The 15,421-nt window shown below is 36.2% G+C and overlaps 1 protein-coding gene across 9 annotated transcripts in view; it reads right to left on the bottom strand.

The window, feature by feature from the left end:
* CYRIB (CYFIP related Rac1 interactor B) overlaps window positions 1–15,421 on the bottom strand; it is a 181,148-nt gene that overhangs the window by 21,631 nt on the left and 144,096 nt on the right. For 8 of the 9 annotated variants that reach the window (XM_049853750.1, XM_049853756.1, XM_049853755.1 and 5 more), the window contains 2 exons: window positions 8,789–8,871; window positions 2,104–2,225 (listed from right to left, as the gene is read on the bottom strand). In XM_049853750.1, coding sequence (XP_049709707.1) covers window positions 2,104–2,225; window positions 8,789–8,861 — 195 coding nt within the window. In that variant the 5' untranslated portion in view covers window positions 8,862–8,871. Of the gene's footprint in view, window positions 1–2,103; window positions 2,226–8,788; window positions 8,872–9,782; window positions 9,866–15,421 lie in introns of all 9 variants that reach the window. The other variant, XM_049853753.1, reaches the window with a different exon arrangement.

The following is a 15,421-nucleotide window of genomic DNA, read 5'->3' as shown; positions in this document are numbered from 1 at the left end:
AACATCATATATATGTCTCAATAAAAAGTTCTTTAGCTGCTTCAAGTCACACACTTATCCTCCATCTACAATAGATTGTGTCACCAGGGCTCCTCTCTGAAAATTATACATGAATCGTAATATGCACTCAATTAAGTCTACATGCAGATTTGGGGCAAACACTATGCTTTATTGTAGTGCTTTTTTTCCTATGGAAATAACCTTGCCATTTGGACAAATTATCTTTCCAGTGTTGTAATTACAAAAAAGAATGCTTAGCTTAAAAAAAAAAAAAAACCTTAAATAATTAACAGTTCATCTCTAAAGTGAATGAGATTTTTTTTTTTTTATTGTTGATGGGAGACCACTGCAACCAGTTGGTAAAAATTATAAAACTAAAAAAGTACAATGACAAAACACTGATAAATGATTAAAAGTTCATTTCCAGCACTCATAATCAACAGAGACACTATCAAACATTTAATCATTTAAATCTTCCACTTACAAAAACACCTGGTTTTCTGAAATATGTTTAAATGTTTAGAGAACTTGAATTTCACAGAAACATACGCACCTTTATTATTAAATATCTTAGGTTTTACTTAAGCTAATGATATTGCCAAGATTGGTCTAAAAGTCTTGTATTTATTTCTTCAACAGTCATTAACTGTTTACTAAGCACCATGCTAGGTGCTGATAATATAAAAATTTAAGTATGAAACTGAGTTTACCCTCCTCAAACACAGGCGGGGAGATAAAATCAAATGTCGACGGTTCAAAAAAAAAAAAAAAAGGTGATGGTTATCATTAATGAAGTACGTGCAAAGTGCTAGAGCAAAAGAATAAGGGGAAATAGAAGACTACTGGGCTCCCAAGGAAGGCCTGGAACTCCGGGGAAGAGAAAAAAGGAAAGGCATCCAAACAAAAGCAAAGTCAGAGGAAGCACGCACGTGCAGGACACTCAGTCCAGTCAGTGCAAGAGAGATAAGAAGTAGAACTCACGTTATTTACAATTTTCCTCCGCTTATCACCATCTGCTAAAAGCTATGGAATTATTTAACCCCGTTCCCTTTCTCCCTTACACTGGAGTCCCTGGATGGTGCAAATGGTTAACACACTCGGCCACTAACTACAAGACTGGAGGTTTGAGTCCATCCAGAGGCACCTGAGAAGAAAGGCCTGGAGACCTATTTCCAAATGAGTCAGAATCAACTTGAAGGCAACTGGTTACTGGTTTCTCCCTTACACTAAACATCCAATCACTAAAAACTGTGCCTTTTCAGGTCTGAAATAGATCTTGGATTGTCATCTTACACCACCTGCACTTAATCCTGCCTTCACCATTTCTCCAAATGAGAAATCAAGTTGGACTTGGGCTCTAAGCTCAATAGACAGGTCCTTGATAACCTCCCCACTATTAAAGAGAATAATGGAATTGGAGGGTGAAAAACAATGAAGAAACAAAGGCTATGCCTTGGACAGAGATATGGTCCAGAGACCAGGGAGTTTCTCTGAGTAGTATAGAATACCTGAGTATGAATATGCTGAGGAGACGTAGTCAATAAAAGAGGACAGAAGATTTGATTAAGGGAAGGAATAACTAAAAGAATGAAGTTTCAGAATAGGAGGGAGAACAAATGTAGACAAGTTAGTCTTGGAAAGAAGTAGGGACACAGATTCCTTTGGAAAAAGAAATGGATGCAACCTGGAAAAGTTCAGAGGTTTAGAAAAGGAAAACTGAAGGAGACCACACAACATTTAATCTTCTCTTAGAAAGTTTAAGGGTGGAAATAATAGACTGACAGAGCAAAGTCACAGAAAGTTATGGTCCCCCGCCCCCTACCCCAAAAGAAAGCATTTTAGTTCCCTGGTTCATGGATATTATAAATTTCACATGTGAGAACCACAAAAAATTAAGCAAAGAAAATTTCTTTAATATAAATAAATTATGTATTTACGGAACAGTTTTAGTTCAACTACATCTGAAATAACGTAAGCAGTCTTCCTTCAAATGTAGTATTACGTAATATACAACACAGAATTTTATAGTACAGAAAACAAGAGGAAAGGGCAGAGGGACACGGTACATTTTAGTTTTCGGAAAAACACATAAACATGCTTTACCTCTCGTATTTCATGGCCAGCTCCTCTATATGACTGCAAGTCCTCCAAGATACCTTCTGCATCTTTTAATACTACATTCACCTGATTATAAATTTCCTTCTCAGATTCTGTAGGCTGGGCATCTAAACAGCAGGAAAGCACAAGAGAATTCACAGTGACATGAATTTTTTTTTAATATATTATGTTTAAGATTAAGCAATTAACAACCCAAACTTCCGTAGAGTTATTTTACTCAGTGTTAACTTTGCACTTATTGTATCAATAATTGTTCCACAGTTCTACATCTGAATAACTAGCCTCAAGTCTGCAAATATCACAGAGAAGAAAAGGAACACCAAACATGACTATTTAGTTCAAATTACAAATCATGACTTTGTATACTGAGAATTATAATTAAAAATTTAAATTGTGATACTCTTAATACTTTTTCTACTATATTCATCACTATTAATAAGGAATGGAACTGCATCAATAATGTATTATTTTAATGTAACAACTTAAAGGCCTACTAATATATCTGGCTCATCTATAGTTTTAAGACTGAAACTATTTTCCTATAAAGGTCATTTTACTTTCATCATTGAGTTTTGATACGAAACGTAAAAACTGTCTTAATGCTCCACTTTTCTAGAGATCACTTTAAATTCTGGCTCATTAATATGGAAATCTAGGTAAAGGAAGGGAGGATATATGTATCTAAGACCAAACTCGGGCAATTTATGAATGGACACCCCTGATGAACACAGCTCAGGATTCCTGTGCAGAGGAGTTCAACCATGAAACTCTTCCAGAATTACTGAGCTACGGAAAACTATAAACTTTAAGCACAATACAACCACTGAAATTTTGAAATGCTAAAGCAAACACTGAGTTCCTGTACATGTGGGAAGGAGTGAAAGAAAAATGAGGGTCAATTATAAAAAGGATAATCAGGGACACAAACATCTGGGCGTTTTCACCAACTGAATGACTAAGTCTGGCTTTCTCTGCCAGGCAACGGCAATCTTGTAAACATTTTTAATAGCTTGGTTGTTTGCTTCTCTAAGGACAAATTTTTATTTAATACATTCGATTTATTTTTAAGAGATAAATGGGCACTCCACAAGGAAATTGAATTTTCCACAAATCTTTCTAACTAGAACCACAAACACTATCATATAAGGCATAAAGCACTTAAGATGATAAACATTATGACTGCCATAATGGTTTAGGGATCATTATGCTGGCAAAATTCCTTACTGCTAAAACTTTCTTTTTATCGGAGATGTGGGGAAGGGAAGAGAAAAGGAGGGTTGTGTTGTTCAAATTTATAACACGAATTAAGAAAGCTTTGGTAAATATCTTTGTCACCAATTATACAGAACTAGTAACTAGACTTCTCTGCTTCCACCTCACCTCCCCAAAAATACATGATGATCTAGTATTTACTCCTTTAACTGTTAACTTTATTTTGTGCTTGGGTAAATCATAATTCCATCTAATAAACCTATCAACTAGTCGAAAATATACTACATATTTTTAAAAATCAACACAGTATCAAATTTAAAATTCAACATACTTAAAAACGTAATAAAGTAACATTCTTGTGCAAAGTCAACTGAAGAATTCATAATCACGTATCTGTTCACTTATTTTCAAATTTCTTTTCCTAAATCAAGAATTAAAAATCAAAAGAGGACCCAACTGACAAAAATTAAAAAGACCTTGTGTCCAATGCCATAAAAGTATTTACTAGGAGCAAGTACTGATACTGTACCTAAATGATTTCTTTTAAAAAAAAAAAAAACAGGGTTTGTTACTCAGCAGTAATCATTTTCACATTTAGCAGACCATATTCTCCAAAGTAACAAACACACGCTAAAAAAAACACATCTCATAAGTTTTATACTTACACCAGATGCAATAGAGATAATTTTTTTTTACATGCAAAAACAGTCGTTTTACACTTTTTCAGATAAAATTGTGGAACTACAGACATAACATCAATAGAAAAACACATTATAGTTTGAATTCATGAAGCAGGGTTCACAACAAAGGACAGTACTTTAACTACCTGTTATGTATCCAAAGGTACTTTGTGAAGCTCGAAAATACTAAGCTATGCATTTTTTTGGTGTGGTGACTAGTTGTTAACATAAAAATGTGACACTGAGACTTACATACAAACAAGACATTATCAAGTAGCCTTAAAAAGACCTTGTAAATGGTTAATTATTATTAAATAAATTTAATAATGAACAGATTTAAAAATAAAAGGTAAGATCCAAGTTTCCCCTTAGGGTGAGAAAAACACCCAGCACCACACTGATGAAACATTTTTAGACTGTCACAGGAAAGTCACATTTATAATTTTGAAAGCTGCTGAAGACTGCTGTAGAAATGAAGACAAACAGAAAAGAGCAGACAGGTAAGCACTACTTTACTGACAGCAAGTCATGCAAAAGGGTGAAAATACTAGAGGGAAAAATATGTAAAATAAAGCATTTTTTAAATGGCATTATATAATGTAACCAAGACTTGTCACTTTGATATTTCATGGCAAAGAATGGTTTTACTACTTGAAGAAAAATGTACTACTAAACTAGCTAACAAAAGGACCCTGATTACACTGTAACTACTCATCAAGCTTAGTTTTAAAAGCTGTTCAAGGGAAATTAAGGCATATTTCAATTGAAACTAAAATTAAAATTGATAGTAAAATTAAGTATTTTAACAATTTCACATCAGTTTCCTACAGGGTGGAGGGTAGAGGAAACGTCATTGAAAAAAACTGCTAAAACTGAAGTTATAGTACAAAATGAAGCAAAGGTTAGCTATAAAAGGAAAAAAAAAAGTCAACACAAAAATTATAACGGGAGTTTAACTCTGCATTCATTGGTTTAGCATATATTTATGATTTATCTCCATAAATGTCATCGAGGCAGGAACTATGATCATATATGCACCACTGTGCAGTATGTAAACTCAATACTTGAAGATTTTCTATAATAAACATTTGCTAAACAAATGAATGAATGAGAAGGTAAAAATCAGTTGCCTTCGAGTCAATTCCGACTCATGACAATCCCAGGCGTGTCAAAGTAGAACTGTGCTCCATAATGTTTTCAATGGCTGAGTTTTCGAAGTAGATTACCAGGCCTGATTCCAGGGCACCTCTGGATGGACTCCAACCTTTGAGTTAGCAGTGGAATGAGTTAACCCTTTGTAGCACCCAGGGGATGAGAAGCTATAGAGACATAAACACGCCCCCAGCATAAAGTAGTGGAGGCTATTATGCTCTTTTATCTCTGAACAAATATAATCCTACATAATTTTTAAAAAAATGTATGTAAGAAAAATGCCACCATGATAAAGATTTTTCAAAGTACAGGGCAAAAGCAATTAAAAATATGCAAGAATGGTAACATCTAGAAGATGAGGAGAAACAGGTGACACGGAAGACAAGGAACTGGAGGAAAGTTTGACCACTGGGAAGGCACAGTAGTGAATCAGAGAAAGCAGATCCTATTTCCCACTTACAAAACAACTACTTCTATTTACTCTCCCCACTGCCCTGGAGTCAATTCCAACTCATTGTGACCCTATAGGACGAAGTAGAATGGTCCCATAGGGTTTCCAAGGCTATCATCCTCAAGGAAGAAGACTGCCACATCTTTCTCCCAGAGTGGCTGGTGGGTTCGAACCGTCGACATTTTGGTTTGCAGTTGAGCGCTTTAACCACTGCGTCAGCAGGGCTCCTATCCATAAAGTTTACAGCCTTGGAAACCCTATCTGGTAGTTCTATTCTCTCCTGTAGGGTCTCTATGAGTCAGTATCAACTCAATGTCAAAGGGTTTGCTTTTTTTTTGTTGTATGCTAAGATTGGGAAGGGACACAAAAATAAAAGTCTTTCTCCCAAGAACCACAATTTGGCAAACTAGTAGATATAGTATGTACTCAGACTAAAGACTTGTTATTAGAATGAACTATAAATCAATAATGTTGTTATAAAATAATAGTACATTTCAAGAACTATTCAGTGCTTTTATATGCTGTTTTTAGTATAAATACTGCCAAATTTTATGGAGGCAATGGCGGGCTTATATCTTAAACTTTTTTCTCACATAGGTGTAATGTGTTTCAAGAAAAAAAAATCCCTCTATCTGGTACGTCAAGGGTAGAGAACAATACTTCATTGAACAACGGGTGTCATCTCATGTCTTAGGTGTTTACACATGCTATTTCTTCTGTCTACGATATCCCTCACTAAATTAGCCTGGAACATTCTGATCCACCCTCCAAAACTCAATTCAAATGTCAGAGGATGTCTCCTATGAAGTCCGATGCACTCACTGCCAGGTTAAAGCTAATCCTTCCCGATTATACTTTGGATGTAAACTAAGTAAATGATTCCACCTGCCTTTCTATCTACCCTATCAGGCTTGTATCTTAGTTACCCTTGCAGCCCCAACACCGACTGCCTAGCACGCAGGAGGCGCGCCATGTCATCAACTACAGGATCCCACTAAACCATGTTTCAAATGCGCTGGAATCATTTGTGCACAATTTGATATAAGTCAGATATATCCACATGGATTTATTTCCTTATGTGGCCAACCACAAAGACATACTGGGCTGGATTTAACCACTGAGGATGATGGGATAGTGAAACCATTCTGGGGACCTGAATGTTGTGCATCTAGAAGTAAACATGTAGTACTCAATTACCTATTTGATAAAAAAGTCACTTTATTCTAAGTAATGATAAGAAACTGGCAAATCAATGTGCTGGCAACTTTGAGTCTAACATCAAACAATATAAAGGAGGACCTGTCTGTAGGCCAAGTTCACTACAGTAGCCCAATGATAAGGTCAACTTTTACAAAAACATACTCCCAAAATGAAGAATATGCAAATATTGAGAGAAAACATTAAGAGAAGTCCAATGTTAGAATCCAATACAACATTTCTAAGTCTAAATAAGAACAACGGTAAACTCTGGCCTGGAATACAATGTCATCAACTAAAGCGTCAAACCAAAACTTCTACACTGGCTGATGTGGGCCAAGTATCATATTCTAATTTATACCAGCCTTTAAGAAGTTAACGCTTTATGTAGTTCTTCATTACTAGTTATTATTATTGTTGTTGTCAGCAATTTAAACTTCTTTCTGTCACTAAATTAGTTATTTAAAGAATAATGATCCAAACCCCTACAGGCTGATAAACCAAGAACAAATCATCTTTTAAATACATTAAACTCTTGCTTCTCACTTGACCATAACGTAACGTTAGGTTTATAAAAAGATCAAGTGCCAAGTCTTGAACAAGATCTTGACCATATCAAAGCCAAGATTCTGCAAATGTAAGGAATTTGAGACAAAGAGGAAAAAAGGAAACAGAATAGCAGAAAGATACACAAGACCAAGTTTGAAACAGATGCAGATAAACTGGAATACAGCTCTTAGGTGAGCTGCCTCATCTGAAAGAATCATCTTCAAATCGGCAATCTGCTTGACACCGGGAGCTGATTAAAATTCATGCTAAACATGCATTTAAAGCAGCATTGTTAAATTGTTGAGAAGGGTCAAGAACACTAGTGTTCAGCTAACACATTTTGCCCCCCAAACCCAACAATTTAATATGGTCCGGATACTGACATTACTACTCTTTACTAGCCTGCACACGAACTGTAACAGAACTTTTACATATAAACTAAATTGCAGTTAATCTCTGGGGGCTTAGGGGACTTGTTTTTAAAGCTAGAAAAGTCTTAAGTATTTAAAAATCTTTTCATCCAATACTATATCTCAAATAAAAACGTAAGGGGATCAATGATTTAAAAACCTAAACGCTATCTCTTCACCCTTTCCTAACAATTCTTTAGTGATCAGTTAAAATTGCAACATTCACACTAAAACATCAATTTAATATCATTTTTCTCAATTGGACACAGAGACAAGCTGAAGCAATACTGACAGCCAAAAAAAGCAAAAGCTTTCAACATGCACCAGGGTCAATGACACTTACCTGCCCCTCTTAGACCATATTACAATAGGTCATGCAACATAAAACAAACAGAAGGCAAATTACTTAAAGGTCTGTGAACCTAGTATTTTTCTTTTTATTTAAAATTTTAAAAAACGAATTCCTGAAATACATATAATGAAAATTTTTTTAACGTTTCAAATTAAATGATCTGCAAAGATTAAATAGTTCAGGTTCACACTTACCTTTTAATATTATGCCCAAATTACTGAGCTTTGAATGGCCTTCATGAACAGATTTGTATTTAAAACACTTTAATATGCATAGAGTAATTAAAACCTAGTCAATTTTTCTCAACTGCCATGTTTCCCCAAATATTGCTTCTATTAATAAGTATGGAGGTAGTAGTTGCTTCCTTCCACCAAAACTTTTTCATAAAAATGTTTTCATTAGAGAATTGATCTCAAATTATAAAATAATGCCCAAATAAGAGATATAAAAATCTCTTTTAAAAATTCAAATAGACATTTTATCATTACAATTTAACCCATAAACTAGGACTTGCAGTTCTAGAAGGCGTCGGAAATTTTACTCATACAATTCATAGCTCAGTCATGCAAAGCAGTTAAAAGATGGCAAGGTGGACACATTCATTTAGTGCAAGACAAACGCAGTCTACTGCAGGCAAAGAGAAATAGATATAAAATCATCTTCTCACTTTCAAAATCAAGGAAAAAATTTGGCCCCTGCTCAAGGTCTGTGCATGTCAAAACTTTAAGAAGATTCCCCATGTTAAGGTACCTGTCGAGACAAGAATGAGAAAAGAGAAAATATCCCTTTATAAAAAAGAACATCTGAAATATATTAAATAAAATAAAATAATGGGGAAAATGTTCATTAGGCCATGATTTCGTCCTTCAGGTCACCCAGACTTGTGCTCTGGCAGACAGCAAACCTGGTTCTCAAGGTGTTGATTTGTAGGACCTAGAGGTGAAATGTGGTTTTCCTGCACACAACGGTACAACTGATGTTCAAATTCTTTTCAAAATTCTCCCAAGACAAGTTTCATTAATGGCCTTATGATGAAAAATTCTTTAAGTATTCCAATAGTGCTAGTATTCGCCAAACAAATCTCTGGTCTACAATTGTTCACATGCAATCTTGTTTATTATTGCACTGAAACAACAATTTATTTCAAAGTTAAATATTAAGTGTTTGGGCCAAGGCACAACTTTGCATTTATTCTTGAAATAGCAGAATGTAAGACTTACGTCCTATGGTCACTGATCATTAAATACAGCAATATTTCTAACCAACTGTGATTATTAATAATCTTATTTAAAGTACTGATTCTGGATGGGCAGCACAATTCTGATTTTTAAAGAAATTATTAAAAGATTCTGCAAACAGACTGTTCAACATAGTCACTAAAGTATACTGTTAGAATGTTCATCATAAGGCTACTTGCTTCATGGACTAATGAAAGGACAGCACTGGCTACAGACTCAACATGATTTTAGCAAATGAAAAACTGAAGAATTGTACATATGATGGTGATGTTTGCCTACAATTAAGAAAAAATCATGCAATTTTTTTTCTGATCCCCACGTTTTATCAACAAGTATTCTGGCTGGCCTTCACTGTGGTGTGAGTAGAATTAATCTTTCAACTTTACCATTATGCACCAGCTGTGAAGGGCTAAAGAGACTTACTTTCAAAGTCCAAGAAAAAATGTGCTGCATTGTGGTCTATGTCCCTGGTTAGCACCTTAATGAGATTACCCATGCCAGCAAACCTAAAAATAAAAATGGCAACATCATTTAGTTCCAGTAAAAGTTTTAAGCAGAGGCCTGGGATTCGGCAAAGGCTGGCTTGCTCATAATTACCAACAGGTGCAGGTTTATATGCTTCTGCCACTGAAAATTTGGAACAACAAAAGCACATTTGGCTCTGAGTTTATTAGCGTCTGTTCCTTTTTTCCCCACATTATCAAAAAAGTTACATAAAGCAACATAGGGGAAAAAACTTGCAATATTTACATTTGATTATTACCTATGCTAGTATTACTCCTTTAAAAATTCTGAGGCATATATTCTCAATTTAAATTAACATAAAAATAGATTACTAGGATAAGTAAATATTGAGACCATTATTTTTAACTAATGGGGATACTTTCCTTCTTGCAAAATCAAACCCTACTGGGAATACAAGGAAAACAGTATTCAAACCACATTTAAGCACTGAAGACTGAAGGAAGTTATCAATTAGTGACTTGTTTTTTAAAAATTTTACCACACATAAACCAATTTCTTACATCTTCTATACTCCTAAGATTGATGAAACTTTGTATTACTTAACTCTTAAATACTCAGCTATATACTGTAAAACTATATATAAAGTATGTAACTTAAAGTTAACACAGCAAATAAACACATAGGGAGCCAGCTATTATCATAACTTAGTAAATTTGCAGAGAAAAAAAGTAAAAATAAGGCATTGGCATAAATTTTCCCCATAAATTGGGACTCAGTGAGCACAGAGGTATAGGAGGTGATGTCAGGAACGTCCAGGAAACCAGGTTCCAACCTGGAAGTTGCAGTAACTATAGGGAAGGCAGACATTCCCTCCCCTCCCTCCCTCTAATTTCTTTCTTTCAAGGCTTTTTTCTACAAATCACAAACTGCTGGCAAATACAAAACGTATCAGTAGCAGTATTTTCAATGGAAGAAGACACTTTATCCCTCACCCCATTACAAGAAGTTTGAGAACAGTACTGCTGACCACCTGTGCTGTCCCACCTTCCTCTACCTGCTCCCCGACAATGGCGTATGTTCCTAACTTCAAGCTTCCCACAGAGGACATACATACATATATATAACAGTTATTTGCTTTAGGAGTCGAAGTCTGATGGGCTGAAACACATTTTTTGATAGAATGTCAAAAACAATCCAATTTATTCACAAATATGGTAAATACTGAATGGTCCCTCTCTTTCGAAGCAGTATTATCTCAGTGGGAGATGCAGGATCTTACTTCTGAGGATACAGACCCCTAGTACGCAGAGTTTCAACAGTCTGATTCTGTATGATGTTTCACACAGATAAACTGAGTAGGTGGGACTGAAGGAAGAAACATTTAATATTTCATCTTAATTACCTTATACACTAAAAATATTAACAAGACCAAGGTTTTGTTAAACGTAAGGAAAAGATAAGCATCATTCTTAAATTGTCACATCCAAAAAATTACCTCGAATCAGTTAACTAAACTTATTTCGTAAGTTTTTTAAAGACTCATTTGGAAACACTGCATTTTACAGCTTTAATTTCTTAAAAGCTTTCGAGTGATTCCAAACACACATCAATTTTCTCAATAATAAGAACTAAGACCAAATATACAAAGATCTACCGAGTGATATCCAAAGTACCAGTACAGACTGAAAACATGTCACAAGAAAGGACTTTAACTGTCTTTAGCAGGGAAAAGGCAGCACACCATTTGGTGCTGAGTTTGGTCTCTGAAGTCAAACCAGAATTCCAGCTCCAGCTTATTATTTGACCTTGAGGATGGTAGTTAATTTCTCTGGGACTCATTTTCATGGTCGGTAAAACACAGATAACTATAGTTTAACAATCTCAAAAGGTTATTATGAGTGGTCAGTGAGATGAAGCGCTTACTTAACACAGTGTTTGGCACACAGAAAGCATTCAGTAAATGCTAGCTATTACAACCCAAAATCACAAAATAACTTTTTAAAATAATAACTGTTTAACACAAACCAGAGTCTTCAAATTATGACTAATTTCAACATTGTAAATCACAAAGCCCATTTTCACCCCCTTTTGGTCAAGGATATGGCTGAAATGTTGTTCTAAAATTAATCCTAGGAGCAGGAGGCTATCACCAGGTACAGGAAAGAGGGAGAACAGAGAGGTTAGGTTTCCTTACCTTTTTACCTGGGCACCCACACAAAGCCAGTCAGTCACTCCTCAGGAAAACTGCTAAAACTAGCCAAGTATGCCTGCTGCATTTTCCCGCATTCCCTTCTGCACAGCTCTTCCACTACTTAGTCCTTCCTTCCTGCACCCGTTACTACTGCATCATACTTGGTCCTGACCTACTCACTCTCCAAAGTGCTCAAGAATCTAAAATTTCTTACCTCTTCATCCCATACACAGTCACTTAGTTTGGAAACAGCTCAGTTTCTCTAGCACAGGGTTTCTCAGCCTTGTATCATTTGGCCAAGTAACGCTTTCTTGTGGGGGTATGCCCACATTGTAGGATACTTAGCAGCATCCTGGGTCTCTACTCACTAAATGACAGCAGGACCCTCCCCTTCCCCAAGATGTGACAACCAAAGTGTCTCCAGACACTGTCCAGTGTCTCCTGAGGGGCAAAGTCATCGCTGGTTAAGGACCAATGATCTAGAACAACTGCAGCCATTTCCTCTACCATATGGCACACAGGACAGACTGCTGTGTAGGCAATCCATATCAGGCACGTCTCTGAACAAAAACTCAGGGAATTTTTCAAAGATCTGAAAACAGTTCCATCATAACATACACCTCAGTTTTCTCATCTGTAAAACGTGCAGGGTAATAGCCACTACAAAGGGTTCCTAAAATTACTAAACGAGACAAAGTAAAACACTTGGCACCATGCCTGGCTGTTTATTTGATACTACTGCTGTCACTGTTGTTGGAGCTACCTGACTGAACGAGAAAAAGAAAAAAAAAAAAAATACGTGGAATGTGAGGCGTGGGAACACGTGGGAGCCGTTACTTCCTGCTACAGAGGAAGCTAGTTTGTCATAAGAGAAGAAGCCAATATTCAGTGAGGTCACAGAAAGCGTCCTGGAGTCATGAGTTCCAGCTGATTTCCCTGTTAAAGCAGCTTGATTCTTTCCCTCTGGTTTTAAGATATCCTGGTTTCTTGTAACCCATTACCCTTTTACCTGTCTAGTTGAGCTGGATTTCGGTCACCCACATCTAAAACAGTTCTGACTAATAAAATTTCTAAGTTTCAGATGAATAAGTAAATCCTGATAAACCCAAAAACATAAGAAAATTTTAACGGGTTATGTAGAACTTGATAGAAAATACTACTGATGTATTTTAGAGGTACTATTTAAATTTTTTTTCCAAAGGAATTAATAAATATCATTTAGAATAATATTGGACAGTAAGTCTTTTTTCATCCTAAAGAATTCTAAATTATTTTTTATTGTAATCCCTGGATTTAATCTAAATATTGTAAATATTTGCCAAATAAGCCAAGAAAAAATTTGACACAAATTTAACACATAGAAACCAGATACATTTTATGTCATGAGTTTGTAGTATTTCTGGTGGGTTTGTGTGATTTTGAGCTCTTCTGTTACGTTTGTTTCAAAGTTGGTGCGTTATCTACAAAGGAACACCCTCTTCCAGCCCAGTAGTTTGTGAATGTATTTTTAAGCTTACATAAAGCACATCATAAATACTTCAGACCATTTTCCCATAAAACATTTGAAAAGAAATTTCCTTAATTAGAATAACAATAGAAGCAGGTAGAAACAGAACTACATGTTACATTTACTATACCATTTTCTCCCATTTCTCTAGAAACGGCCCAAGAGATGCTGTCCCTTCATTTACTCTCTCAAGCTCGAGAGTCTTTATAGCATTTTTCCTGTGTGTCTAGAATGCTAGTCCCAAGCATTTTCCATGGCTAGCTTCTTTTAACCCTTCAGACCTCAAAAAACCTGCCTCCTCAGAGAGGCTTTCCTCTGCCAGCCTTATTTAAAGTAGATGCGCCCTCTGACCCACTACCTTTTATCACATTATCTAGCTCACTCCTTCAGAGTACTAAACACAACCTTAATTATGTGTATTTCTGTAGGGTCACTCTTCCTTGTGTCCAGATTATAAGCTTAATATTTGTGAAAAGGAGGGGAAGAAAGAGAAATGCATAAGCATACTGACAAGCTTCACTTTAAATCAGGATTTCTCAACCTCACCATTATTAAGTTTGAGCTGTATAGTACTTTGCAGTAGGGGCTGTCCTGTGCATTGCGGGATATTTAGCTGCACCTGGGCCTCAACCCACCAGAAGCCAAGTAGCTCCACTACCACCACCCCCGCAAGCTGTGACAACCAAAAATGTCTCTAGATATTGTCAAATATCCTCTGGGGGGCAAAACTGCCCGAGATGAAAGCCTGCTTTAAATGCAAGACCACAAACATTGAGTGCACCCTCGGTTCTGCCTGGCAATCCTACTACATATCCCCAATCTACCCTCCCACTGAACAAGGTTTTAATCAGTCTACTCTCCCACTCGACCAGGTTTTAAAAACTCTTGAGGACCTCCAACAACCCACCAGCCATATTCACATACAAGAAATGACCTTGCTACATTTTCTCACAGAAAAAATGGAAATATCTACCGTCCTTCCCACCACCCTTTCTTTATCAGCAACCATACACTCTACCCTCCTCCCATTACAGCAGGTGATACGTGCCGGCTCCAGATGGCTAACCCTTCCTCTATGATCCCACTTCTCCCACTCACCTTCTTCTACAAAGACTTCATGTCCCCTCACTAGCTTCCATGCTTTCACCTTTCATTCTTGGAACTCATTCCAATTTGGATTTTATGCCTACCACTACGATGAAGCTGTCCCTATCAAGATCACCAAAATCTGCACCTGGCTAAATTCCAAGGTCAATTCTCACTCAATATTCAACTTACTGGACTTCTCAACAGTTATCACTCACTCCTTCCTTAGATACTTTCTTCATTTGGCATTAAGGACAACACAATCTCCTGAGTGCCCTTCCTACTTTATGTCTATTCTTTTTCAGTATCCTTCCCCTTTGCATAATGCAGATATTTTTAAGATGGGAGAAATAAATCTGATTCTATTTCTCCTACCAGCTCCCACCCTATTCCTTTGCTTCTCTTTGCTGCAGAATTCCTTGAAGAAAGTTGCTTATCCTCATGGTCTCTTATTCGTCTCCTTGCATTCTGTTAAACCTGCTTCAACCTAGCTTTAGCCCCAACCCCATACCACCAACATTGCTCTGGTAAAGGCCATCAAATGACCTTCATATTGGTCATTCCAGTGTTCAAATCTCAAGTCCTCACCTTAAAGACAAGCATTTCTCAAGTGATTGCTTAAAGCAATAGGTACAAGGTAAAAATCCATAGAATTATAATTAAACTTTCATAAACTTTCTAACTTATTCATGTATCCCATGAATTTACTGTATGATTTTCTGCTTTGGCCTTGGCAGAACCGACATTATTTGATGCACCACTGACATACATATACAAAGAAAATCTTCAACATAAAACCAAACCAAACCCGTT

The sequence above is a fragment of the Elephas maximus genome, chromosome 15 (genome assembly GCF_024166365.1).
Source record: "Elephas maximus indicus isolate mEleMax1 chromosome 15, mEleMax1 primary haplotype, whole genome shotgun sequence".
Taxonomy (NCBI): domain Eukaryota; kingdom Metazoa; phylum Chordata; class Mammalia; order Proboscidea; family Elephantidae; genus Elephas; species Elephas maximus.
Note: the sequence above shows the minus strand (reverse complement) of the source record. Positions and strands in the feature narration are given on the sequence as shown.